The 13,538-nt window shown below is 50.1% G+C and overlaps 1 protein-coding gene across 2 annotated transcripts in view; it reads left to right on the plus strand.

The window, feature by feature from the left end:
• Window positions 1-13,538, plus strand: part of COPG2 (coat protein complex I subunit gamma 2) — a 341,223-nt gene that overhangs the window by 114,554 nt on the left and 213,131 nt on the right. For both annotated transcript variants that reach the window (XM_085653601.1, XM_085653602.1), the window contains exon 8: window positions 12,598-12,684. In XM_085653601.1, the coding sequence (XP_085509727.1) occupies window positions 12,598-12,684 (87 nt within the window). The remainder of the gene's footprint in view (window positions 1-12,597; window positions 12,685-13,538) is intronic.

Below are 13,538 nucleotides of genomic sequence, written 5' to 3' on the forward strand. Positions count from 1 at the left end.
GCTGACCCCTGAGAAGTACAGGCAGCGATTCCGGGGTAGCCAAAAGCTGGCCGCCCAGAATTGGGTGGACTTCCTGGACTACGCCAAAAAGGCTTTGGAGGGCTGGGTGCAGGGCAGTGAGGTGAAAGACTACGAGGGGTTGTATAACCTGTTTTTGAGGGAGCTCCTCCTCGAGAAAAGTTTTCCGGAGTTGCGTCAATACCTGGTGGACAGCAAGCTGACTAATCCTAGGAAGCTTGCAGAGGAGGCGGACATCTGGGCTAGTACCCGGGTGTCTTCAAAAGGAACAGGGGGGATTCCCAAAGGACTGGACAGGGCGCTCCCCAGAAGAAAGAGGGGGAGACAAAAAGAAGGAGTTCCCTAAAGGCCCCCAAAAGAGTTCGCAGGGAAAGGGATCAGGTTTCCCTCCTAAGGTTGGCCCCCACAAATCCCGTTATCCTGACCGTGGTCAGCAGCCTAGGGTTGTCCGTTGCTAGGAGCGTGGCGAGATTGGGCACTACAAGGCGGATACCAAGTGTCCCAAGAGACCACACCCTCCCACTGGAGGAAAGACCCCTAGGGTGGAGAGTGTAGTGCTCGGGGAGGAGTTGCCCCTAGATAAGGGAGGTGAGTGGGCAGGGCTAACATTAGTGTCCCTGGGAGACTGCGAGATGGTTCCTAAGACCCATGGGTCACCATCAATGCCCAGAGGGTGGAGGCTCTGAGGGACACAGGAGCCAGCATGACTATGGTAAGGAGTCAGCTGGTGTCCCCAGAGCAGGTGGTTCCCAACGTAGTCCACCCGGTTGTGATGGCTGACAACCGAGAGGGTCACTATCCGGTGGCCTAGATTCCCTTTGAGTGGGGAGGGGTTGCGGGTCCTCTTCGAGTTACGGTAAGCCCTGCCATGCCGGTCGACTGTCTGTTGGGAAATGACCTTGAACATACGGCCTGGAAGGAGGTTGAGTTCAAGGCTCATATGGAGATGTTGGGGTCGCCTGAGTGGACCTGTGCCAACACGCGGTCTGTGACTGCCCGGAGGGGGAGTTCACAGAGGTTGGAGCCTGGGACAAAGGCCCAACCAGCTGCCAAAAAGGGTAGACGGGGACAGGGGAAGCCTGCCCCAGCATCTGCACCTCGTAAGATGGATGGGGCAACTGAGGTGGTCCCGGAGTCCACAGAGGGGGATGTGACTTCCCTGGAGGGCTTACCTACCCCTGCAGAATGGCAGGTGGAGGGAGGACCTACCATGGAGGAGTTTTGTCGGGCCCAGAAGGAGTGCCCCACCCTTGAGGGCTTACGGTGACAGGCCGAAGCCCAGGCAGCGGGTAATGATCCGGGGATCTTCCACATATATTGGGAAGATGGTCTCCTCTATAGCGAACCCAAGGCTCCGGTGCATGGATCATCCCGGGCCTTGGTGGTTCCCCAGCGTTACCGAGCCTTCCTTTTGCAATTGGCTCACGAGATACCCTTGGCAGGACACTTGGGACAGGACAAGACCTTTGCTCGGCTTGTCCCTCACTTCTACTGGCCTCAGATGAGGATTACGTCCGACACTTTTTGTAGGACATGTGTCACCTGCCAAGCTAGTGGGAAAACGGGGGTGAAGCTGAAGGCTCCCCTGGAACCACTGCCTGTCGTTGGCACCCCCTTTGAGAAGGTGGGCATCGACATTGTTGGGCCATTGGATCCACCAACGTCTGCCGGTCACAGGTTTATCCTGGTTCTGGTGGATCATGCCACCCGGTACCCAGAGGTGATTCCTCTGAGGACCATTACCGCACCTGCGGTGGCACGGGCCCTGATGTGGATTTACACCCGGATGGGGTTCCCCAAGGAAGTTGTGTCTGACAGAGGTACCAACTTCATGTCAGCATACATGCGGGCTATGTGGAAGGAGTGTGGAGTTACCTACCGGTTCTCCACCCCTTATCACCCTCAGACCAATGTTCTGGTGGAGTGGTTTAATAAAACCTTGAAGGGCATTATCAGGAGTCTGCCCGAGAGCCTGCGGAGGAAATGGGACGTCCTCCTGCCTTGTTTACTGTTCTCCTACAGGGAGGTACCGCAGAAGGGAGTGGGCTTCAGCCCCTTCGAGCTGTTGTACGGGCACCCTGTATGAGGACCCCTCAGCCTGGTGAAGGATGGATGGGAAAAGACTCCCAGAAAACTTCCCCCGGATGTGGTGAGCTACATGCTGGCCTTTCTTAGCCAAATGGCTGGGTTGTGGAAGCAAGCTTCCGAAAACCTAGAAGCCAGCCAGACGGTCATGAAGGAGTGGTATGACCAAAATGCTCACCCGGTGGAGCTGGAGCCTGGCCAGAAGGTGTGGGTCATGGAGCCTGGAGAGCTTAGCGCCCTCCAGGATCGCTGGTCAGGCCCCTTTGAGGTGATTGAGAAGAAGGGCAAGGGCACCTATGTGGTGGATCTTAAGACCCCCAGGCAGCCCCATCGGGTGCTCTATGTCAACCGCCTCAAGCCCCACCAAGAAAGATCAGAGGTCACTTTGATGATGGTGACTGATGGGTCAGAGGAAGAGGAAAGTGAACCTCTCCCTGATCTTTTCGCGTCCCAAGAGAAGGATGGGTCAGTAGAGGGAGTGATCCTCTCACCATCTCTAACTCCTGAACAGCGGAGAGACTGCCGCCAGGTTCTGGAGCAGTACGCTTCACTGTTCTCACTTATCCCGGGAAGGACTCATCTGTGTACCCATTATGTGGACACAGGGGACAGCCCACCTGTGAAGTCCAAGTCCTACCGCTTGTCGGATAAGGTGAAGGCTAGCATCCATGGTGAAGTCACTAAGATGCTGGAGCTGGGAGTAATTGAACCTTCAAGCAGTCCCTGGTCCAGTCCGGTGGTACTGGTACCCAAAGCTGCCCCGCCGGGCACTACCCCAGAACTCAGGATCTGTGTGGATTACAGGGGACTGAACTCTGTGACGAAGACCGATGCTCATCCTATCCCGAGGGCGGATGAGCTCATTGACCGGTTGGGAGCTGCCCAATATCTGAGTACCTTTGACCTTACATCCGGGTACTGGCAGATCTCCCTGACAGATGGAGCAAAGGAAAGGTCAGCCTTCTCCACACCTGAGGGTCACTACCAGTTCTGCGTGATGCCCTTTGGGCTCAAGAACGCCCCCGCCACTTTTCAGCGGCTGGTGAACCAGATCCTCTCCGGGATGGAGGCTTTCTCGGTTGCTTACCTGGATGACATCGCTGTCTTCAGCAGCAGCTGGGAGGACCATTTGGGTCACCTTCAGGCTGTCCTTCAGGCCCTGCAGCAGGCAGGCCTGACGATCAAGGCCAGCAAGTGCCAGATCGGGCAGGGGTCGGTAGTGTACCTCGGTCACTTGGTGGGTCGGGGCAGGGTGCAACCCCTCCAGGCCAAGAATGAAACCAACATGGCCTGGTAACCCCCCAAGACTCAAACTGAGGTCCGAGCCTTTCTGGGCCTCACCGGTTACTACCCACGCTTCGTCAAGGGGTATGGTACTATCGTGGCTCCCTTGACTGAGCTTACATCAAAGAAGCACCCTCGACGGGTAATCTGGACCGAGGTGTGTCAACGAGTCTTTGACACCTTGAAACAAGCAATGTGTGCGGCGCCTGTCCTCAGGGCCCCTGACTTCTCCAAGGAGTTCATCGTCCAAATGGATGCGTCGGAGCATGGCATCGGGGCAGTGCTGTCGCAGCTCAATGAAGAGGGTCTGGACCAACCTGTGGTTTTCCTATCCAGGAGACTACTCCCCCGGGAACAGAGGTGGAGTGCGATCGAACGGGAGGCTTTTGCGGTGGTGTGGGCTCTGAAGAAGTTGCGGCCATACCGGTTTGGCTCGCACTTCCTGGTTCAGACCGACCACAGGCCCCTCAGGTGGCTGATGCAAATGAGGGGCGAGAATCCTAAGTTGTTGAGGTGGTCGATCTCCCTACAGGGAATGGACTTTAGGGTGGAACATCGCCCAGGAGTGGACCACGACAATGCTGACGGTCTCTCCAGGTATTTCCGCCTTAGTGAAGAGAACTCCCAAGGGATTGGGTAGCTCTCCCCACTTTCAGCTGGGGGACACGCGTGTTAGACCTGCCAGCCCTTTGGCTGTCCCCTCCTCATTTTTCTTCCTTTACCCTCTAATTTTTTTGTCCACTAGTTTTTTTTGGTGTTGACTTGGAGGCTCTGGGTGCCCCATTATCACTAAATGATGGTGTGGCGCAAGGTGCTTCCCTAAAATGGAGGGAGAGTGAGAGCTCTTCTACAAAATGGTGGCCTAAACTATCACCTCAGAGACTGGGCTATAGGCTGACATGAGGAGTTCCAGAACCTTCTGGGCCACTCTGGACAGTCAGGGCCCAGGCTATATATAGAGGTGAGGTGCGTCGGCCATTTTGTGTGAAGTGAGGTAGTCAGGAGTAAGGCACCTGAGTGGAGAGGTAGGTGCGCTGGAGGGGGAAACTGACTGTTCTTAGGGCCTGCTTTCTTCCCCCCTCGGTTGACACTGCCCCCTACCTCGTGACCTAGCCCTGCCGTCAGCCTCTGACCCTGGGATCACGTTAACCTTTCTGTGCTCCCCGCCTAGCCAGGAACCCTGAAGAGAACCGGGGAAAGGAGTTAACACCTACAACCTTATCTTCTACTTCCCTGACTGGGCCTGGGCCCCCCCTATCTTGATCTGCCTCTGGCGTGTGGACTGCCACCTCCCAACCCACCTGCCCTGAGCCAGGGCATCGCTGTGAGGAAGAAGGGAGCGCTAGGTGCTGAGAAAATCACCATCCCTTAATTTGTGTGAGGAAGAAGGGAGCGCTAGGCGCTGAGAACATAGCCACCCCTTAATTTGTGTGAGGAAGAAGGGAGCGCTAGGCGCTGAGAACATCGCCACCCCTTAATTTGTGCCACCCCCGTCGGGGCTGCCCCAGAGGGTAACTTACCGCCGTGGCCCTGGGCCTTGTCGCCTGTTTCTGCCATCCTTGGGCCCGCGGGAAGGAACGGGGCCCTGCCGCTGCCGTCGCAGACTCACCGACGTGGCTCTCTGTGAGGAGAGGGCCGCCAGAGTTCAAAGAAGGCCGCGTAGGCCTGCAGCCGTGATCCACCGTCACGGGACGGGGGCGGACTGCGCGACGCCGCCCCCGCCGCTGCAGGATTCAATCTGTGAGCTACGCCCCCGCAGGCCGCACTGCCATTGGCGGCTGCGGGCGTGCCTCTGCCGGATCCCTCCCCGATGCGGAGCTGACGGGGAGATCTGCCGGAGTCCCCGCAACGCGGGACTCCCAGCCGACATCTGTGGGCCCGGGCCCGAAGCCTCAGAGTCCGGCGCAAGGGCCTGAAAAAGGCCGAAGACACAGGTAATCTCCGGGGAGGAGGGCGGGAGGCCCACAAGGCCCGGAGCACGCCCCTCCCCCGGGGAGATCCAACGTGAGGCCCCCGTCGACCCCAGAGCGTGACTGAACTGGACCACGGTCCCCCTTCACGAGGTGCCCCACGGGGAGAAGGGTCCAGCAGGTGCCTCAAAGACTTGCCATGTGTTAAAGCGCTATTAATTCGTGGATCACTACGTTATGCTGGAGGGCCACATCTGAAGTGTTATTGATTCCATAATTGAAGTGCGAATGTTCTGCCAGATGCAGCGCTATGTGCAGCACTAAGTCTAATAACTCTATTTAAGGTGCTATGAAATCGCTATGTGCAGCGCTATGTTTAATAACTCCTATTTAAGGTGCTATGAAATCGCTATGTGCAGCGCTATGTTTAATAACTCTATTTGAAGCGCTATGGAATTTGCTGTGCTGTGTTTGACCACCAGATGGTGCGCTTGATTTCATACCAGGTCTAATATATTTATGCAATGCCAATCTAGTCACGATGAAATGTTTTGACCCTAACGTGATGTAGATAAAAACTGATTGGTTTCATTTGAAGGAAAAGAAAAACATGATAGAAGGAAAGAAAGCTCTTGTAATTTTTCTAAATTCTCTGGTGTAGTGTCGTTTTTAGTGGTGGTACGCTGGAGTGCTGAAGTGAGTGGGATGCAAGCACGACATGTTACTCTGGAATGAGGCCTTTCCACTTGAGCCAAGCTACCCTAGAACTTTAGGTCCAACACTTTGTATTTACCAAGAATTTCTTTGTCGTGTATATATGTCTAATAAGTGCACCTTAAGGATTGCCTGTTCAGGCTTGAACAGACATTGCCAGCTGCTTCCTTTAGAGATGTATTATGTCTTAGATGTTTTTGCACTATTCTTTATGCACATATAGGCACTAGATCACTTTACAGACTTTTTTTAGGTATTTATGCGGAATGGTAGACCAGACAGCTCTCTCTTAGACCTTTTCTTTGCTGCTATATATCTTCAGATATTCTGCACATTATTGATCAAGTAGCTATTTTCCACATTACTATAGCATGACTTGAATCTTTTTTTGCTGCTATATATCTTGCGACATTTTGCACATTTTCAACCAAACCGCTAATTTGCACATTGCTATGCTTGTTATATCATGACCAGAACCGTTTTGTTGCTGCTTTATATCTTGCAACATTTTGCACAGTATTGACTGAGCAGCTAATTTGAATATTGCTATACCATGACAAACCAACTTTTTCGCGTAATATTCAAACAGTTCCAATACGTTAACTTCCTAGTTGAAATTTTACCATTCTATTGCACTTTATTCAACGGTAGTTGTTGGTCTTCTCTTGAGCAATATTAAGGCACTTGCCCTATTTTTAGGTCTCGGCTAGCGAAGGCTGTGCTTGCGCATTGTCGCCCGCGAGACATAATGACTTGGAGAAGAGGGGCTTGAACCCGCCCCTCTTCTCCATTGGATGGCCTCTTGAATGCTGGCCAGCCATTGGAGAAGAGGTCCGTCACTCCGAACAGGCCCCGTCCTTTTCGGATTCGGGGGCGTGTTTTTCAACTTTTCTAATTATTTCCTCCAGCCAATGGCAAGAGGAGAACACGCCCCCGAATCCGAAACAGCCGCTGCCTTTCTCCGAGGCATTTCTGCTTCGCCTCGGAGAAAGGCGGTGGTGTGCTGTTTCAGTTCGTGGGCATGTTATGAATGAAAGGCCTTGAATGCTAGTAAGAATTACTCTCGACACCTCTGCCAACTTTCTATCTGCCCACTGGTCGTGCCTCACGGGGACTGAAGCCGTGGGTCGCACACACTCTGCTGCGATCGGTAGACTTCGCGGTCATTATTGACTTGACTTTGTCTCTCTCGTTCCGCGCTTCCATTCATTTCTGCCTCTCTCGTTCTGTTCATGTCTGGAAGCCTCATTCCAGTTACCTATGCCACTCCTCTCTCTGTTCCCTCCGCTTCTGTTCCTCCTTGTCATCGCCGGCCCCCTCCTCCGCCATGCCTTTGTTTACCCCTCCCTCGGCGCTCCCACTCACTCAGCATGCCTCACAGAGACATCCACTCACAATGGCTGAAAGAAGCCTGCTGCACTGCAGCGCGGGGCGCTTCACGCGGGAGAGCACGCTCTCTTACTGGAAACGCCGGGCCTGCGAGGGGGAGAGAGAGAGGCCGGGCGTGCTGATGACTAAGAAGCACACACAGGAGAAGCGAGCAGAACATTTCCCATCGAATCAAGAGAAGAGTTCGTGCTGCGGTGCCGAGCGATTCTGTGGCGCGAGAGGGCACACAGGGCATGAGAGAGTGACTGGACAGAACTGTGGAAGGGCGGGTTACGGAGACTCCCTAGAGCAAAACAGTAGTGTTGCTGTGAAATTGCCGCTGCCCATTCCCACGGCTGCCTAGTCTTCATTTCTCCACATTGGTCGTTCTTCCACCACCCTTCTTGTCCTATGTGTTTACCTCATACTTCTAGGTTATTTTCCATCCCTGCTGTCTCTCCCTCACACTATTTCCCTTTCCCTATCTCCTTTCACCACTTTATATCTCGCTTCTGCTCTGGTCCAGTCATGCCAGTGCTCACTACTTGCAAACACCGGCACAAATTAAGCACCGAGTGTAATAAGAGCAGGGGTGCAATGGGGTACTTTTACAGTGGGGTGGGAGAGCTCGTCCTTATCTACAGGTTTCCTTTGTTGCCCGGAACTCTCTGTGTGGGTGGCTCTGTGTGTGTGGGGGGCTCTGTGGGTGGCTCTGTGTGTGGGTGCAAATGCAATAGGTCTCGCATTTGAGAGAGATTAAAGCTATTGACATCGTAAATAACAATGCCGTTTCTTTAAATGTTTTAAAAACAAAAACATAAACAAAAATAATGTCATGAGCAATGCCAATAGCTCTAACTTTAACAATGCCGAGACCATTGCATTGTAAATGCTTGTTCAATGGTTCCTATTGGACTTTGAAGATTTTAATAGCTGTTCTTTGCACTTGCATATTAGCCATTTTTATGCTCCTCTTTCCTAATTTGCAACTTTGGCTATCATATTCAATGCATTTATGTGTCATTTGCCATGTCGTAGGACCTACATATACTTATATGCATGAATGTTTTTTTTATTGACATTGACGATGCACTAATTAATGGTTGTTTTATGTGAACAATAAGGGATTCGTATTGGGAACTACCATCATGAACAGATGATTTTGGACAATATGCATTTTGTTCCTAAAAAATGTTTAGTGCTTGCTGTTATATCATCAATGCTGAGCAAGTGACATTAATATGACTTTGGTGATTTATATATACCTTTGCAACAGCTCTGTAATGAATGTCTGAACTGTTGGTAGTTTCTCGGCATCTTACCTCATTTAAAGTCTGTTTTCCATAGTTGTGCACGAAGTAGTCACTTTTCTACAGGAATTAGTACATTCTTTTGTTATTTAGCACTTCCCGTCCTTAAGCGTGTCATGTGATCAAGCTCGCGGACGCGACCGAAGCACGTCAATGGCAGGCACTATGTCCGATTAAATTTCTGGATTTTAAATGCCGAATAAATATGCACCTGCACTTGATTATTTTGTGGTCCTGATTTGATTCCTGTGGATGTTCGCCAAGAGGTCCTAGCCAGACAATCCCCGTTTGTGACTGCATTCGGCAGGGCTGGTACAGTTTTTCAATGTGTATATGTATGTATGTATGTATATATTCCATGTGCACGACACTGGCAGAGCAATTAACCCTTTCACCTATGCATGCCGATAGAACTGCTCCTGAACTACTGCCCCCCTGCCCTGTAGCACCTCCATCTTATATGGACCTCTAATCCCTGCACTCCAGAGCTGCCAAACTAACCCAGAGCATTCATTTTTCCATTCTGGACCTAATGAACCTCCTTCACCTCGCTGAACTCTGTCGCCAACCTCATGCCCCTGCCAAACTCCATCACCCCGCATATCACAGAGTTCACTAAACAGCCTCTTCCGCTATCTTTGAGACATCTTCGCCTCCGCAAGCAACCATGCCTTCTCTCAGAGGAGGAAACCTTTGCTCTTGTCCTCTCCTACAACTCTACCCTTGCCATTCCTAGTCCGCTTGACCTCACTGAAATGGAAATCCTTGCCATCCTCCGGGACTACAACTTTACCCCACCTACCCCTTATTCTCTTGACGTGAATGCAGAACATACCATCCGCACGATCACTATTCACCCCAACAGACCAGCAACCCTCCGCAACCGAAATGTGGTCAAAAGTAATCTAGCGCCTGTTCACCTGTCCGCCCAGTCTCCCGAAACTCCCTCCAAATCTTCTCTGTCTGGTCTCTTAATCAACTGCCGATTGGCAGCTAAGCACGCTGCCGATATTGCAGACCTTATCCTATAAAAAAATTTCAACTTGGCAATCCTACCAGAATCATGGCTCAATGAATCATCATCTCCATGACTGAACCTTCTAGTCCCTTCCTACTACAACATTGCAAGGCTGGACAGGCAATCTAACAAGAAAGGAGAAGGCATCGCCTACATCTACCGCTCTAACCTTCTTGTCACGGAACGTCTGGCAGACACCACCGAATCCTGTGAATACCTCGCCCTCGCTATTTGCAGCAACTCCACCCCACTGTGTAACCCGCACCTCTTTTACCACCCCCAGGCACGAATGACTCCTTCACCGACCACCTCATGGAAATCATCACAGCCAATATCTCCACTAACACTAAAGATATTTTCCTTGGTGATTTTATCTTGCACTGAAATGATCCCGAGGATCCGCATGTCAACGCCATCAAAGACCTCCATACCGATCAAGCCCTGACCCAAGCCTGCTCACTCCCAACTCACTCGAAAGGGGCCACTCTTGACCGGATCATCTCTAAAGAATCAATAGCCAAACTTATCTCTATAGACCCATGCGACTGGTCTGACCACCACGCCATCACCTTCCTCCTACCTGGCACCCACAAGACAAGGGCACGGCAACCAGTGATTCCTAAACGCTGGATCAGCGACACCAAGAACCTGGACCTCCGGGAACATGAGACTCGCTGCAAATCTGACCTCCCCCCACATATCACAACGGTCAGTGGCCTCAACGATCCCTACTCATTGACTATATTGAACATCCTGGATGATCTAGCCCTACTAAAAGTTAAAAGAGCACACATCAAAGACCGAAACCCCTGGTTCACAGGATCCCTCAACAATGAGAGGAAATCCCTCCGGCAATCTGAAAGAACCTGGAGGCAGCACCCCTCTGCCACACATCTAAAACTTCTCCGCCAGGCCAGAAATGTCTATAACAGGAACATCCTCAATTCAAAAAATGTTTTTTTTTTAGAACTGAACTAGAGCAGGCCAAGAACGGAGCCCACAAGCTCTTCGAACTGGTCAAACACCAATCAAATGAACTGGCTAAAACATTGAAAGAAACCCCCATGTCTCTTATATCCTCCGAGGAATTCTCCTCTTTCTTTGCTGACAAAATCAAAACCCTAGGAATCGAACTCCGCTCCGCCACATACTCTCAACCCCTTCCTGACCTGCCTGCCTCTGGCCGCAACGCCCCCACAGGCTACACCTAAAAATCAAGCTCATTGAACCGACTTCAAAGTCTATGACGAAGACTCTGTCTCTAAAATCCTATCTTCCTTAAAACCGAATAACCATTTTAATGACCCGCTCCCTTCCAACTGTCTAGCTGCCGTCGCCCAATCCATTATCCCTAGCTGGACCTCAATAATTAATGCGTCTCTCCGGCAGGGATCGATGCCTGACTCTCTAAAAGCCGGCCAAGTCTTCCCCATTTTGAAAAAAACGTCGCTGGATCCAGCTTCCCCTGACAACTTCAGACCATCTCCAACATCCCCCCTCCTAGCCAAAGTGCTGGAGAAGTGTGTGCAACAGCAGCTAAGTCAACACATAACTTCCATCTACTCGATGACTTCCAATACCGGATTTAGACCTGGGCACAGCACTGAAACCACCATGCTCCAAATCGTTGATGATGTCCTCCAAGCCCTTGACCAAGGCAAAACATGTCTCCTAATCCTCCTAGATCTATCCTCGGCCTTCAACACGGTCAACCATGAAAAACTACTTGAACGCCTCAAACCCAGGATGGGATTGGATGCCACTGTTCTAGAATGGTTTAGGTCCTTCCGCCTAAACCGATCACAGCGATTACTTATCAACGTCAGCCTATCTGCACCCTCCCCGGTCACGGTTGGAGTCCCTCAAGGTTCAATGAGCTCTGAACTGGCTTCCCTTTGAAGCAAGAATACAGCTCAAGCTAGCATGCATCACACACAAGGCTTTATACTCAAACTCCCCTGCATATCTTGTACGGAAACTTGTGATTTCCGGAGCAATCAAACTCCCGGGCTGCCAGAGACCTCTTGCGCCAACCTGCACGCTTTCGAAAAAAAAAAAAAAGTTAGATTCGGCTTTCTCTGGAGCTGCTCCAAGAATATTGAACTCTCTCCCACCTGACCTCAGAAAAATCCCTTCTCTGGCCCGCTTCAAAAAGGACGCCAAGACCTTCCTTATGAGTAAATTCCTTGTTTAAACTTTGCCCTCAACCACCACTATGGCCCTGATCTACGTCTGTATTGCCTCCCCTCGGATTACCTAGTCACCCCACCCAGAAACCTGGTATCTTGTCTTGAGTAATGGTAAATGTAATCTGTAAATATGTGTCTCATCTTGAGTAACTGTAAATGTAATTTGTAAATATGTGTCCTTCTATCTCTTATGTATCCTATCCCCCTTGCTGATTCTATGCCTTTTTATACAATGCTATGTTTACTGTAAAGCGCTCTGATACCCTAACGGGTCATGTTCGGCTGTATAAAACACTTTAATAAATATATATATAATAATCTCTTGCCTTACCATTTCATTGCTACGAAAACATTAAAATTGACTTGTAAGTAAACAGCGTAGAATTTCTCCGCTATATTCTGGCCACATTGGCTAAATCTAGTCCCTTGTTTAAACTTCTGTTTTTCATAGTATTATTATGTTCAGGTGCAGTTTTTTAAACGTGTTTTTCTTTGAAAGTCTGTATTGGAGCTTGTCAAATCACTCCCGTGTTTCAGATGGGTAAGTGGGTAATACTATCCCATATAATGTGTGCCCAGTCAAAATACATTTTGCAAGGATTGTTGTAAATTGCACCACTAACCGCCTCACCCGACCTATCTGGTCTTAAACTGCTGCCTGAGCACTCTACTAATAACTCATTTCCCCACTTCTCTTGCAGCACATGATGAAGATCAGCTATGATGTGGTAAAGCGCTGGATCAACGAAGCCCAGGAAGCTGCTTCCAGTGACAATATCATGGTGCAGGTATGTTTGCCCTCACATTTGGTGTGAAGCAAGACTCTAGACCTTGCCAACTGGTGCTGATGTTTGGGTTGGTGAAAGTTGTGTATGTGGCTGGTGTAGAAATGAAGGCATGTTAGTCTGTCCGTCCATTATAGTCCCTGTGATTTTTATGACTGATTTCACTCTTTACAGGAAAAGCACTTACTGTTTGGTTTAGGACTTTGGTAGTGTTTGACAAATCTGCATGAAGGTACCAGAAATAAAGTTACTTTGTTGTTTGTTATGATCCTGTGAAGGTTTGTGCAGACTAGTTGGGGAGGGTGCCTGGGGAGGGTTGTCAAAAGAAAGTGGCCACAAGGAGAAGTTCAGAACCTGGTTTCTCTATTTGAATTTCACTTCCTTGTAGAGTTTCAGAATAAGCTGAAGGAAAAAAAAGTGATAGCCAGGATGATACCAAAATAGGCATGCAAATATACCCTAATTTCTGCAACGTGCTTCAAATTTGTGTACTTCCATTGTTTTTAAATATAATTTTTGATTGAAATGTTGATATTGTGGCAGGACATAGCTATAAATCCTTAAATGTAATTCTTTCACCACACAGATGTTGAATCTAGTTAGCTACTAGAAACTGATTATTTTGCTCTGCTCTACTTTTTCCAAGGGCCTGCAGTAAATGTGTGTTTCTCAAAGGAAAAAACATTTGTGTGCCAAGTGAGTTAACTGGGGTATGCAGGTTGAGTATACCCAGCTCCCTTAGAGGCTGTCCTGTGAAGCGTGAAACATGCCACAATGCAACTAAAAAATGGTTGCGTGTAGCCAAAGGGTCCATGAGTGGTCCACAGATGTTATGCAGATTTTTCATTCAAATTAAA

The sequence above is a fragment of the Triturus cristatus genome, chromosome 4_1 (genome assembly GCF_964204655.1).
Source record: "Triturus cristatus chromosome 4_1, aTriCri1.1, whole genome shotgun sequence".
Lineage (NCBI taxonomy): Eukaryota > Metazoa > Chordata > Amphibia > Caudata > Salamandridae > Triturus > Triturus cristatus.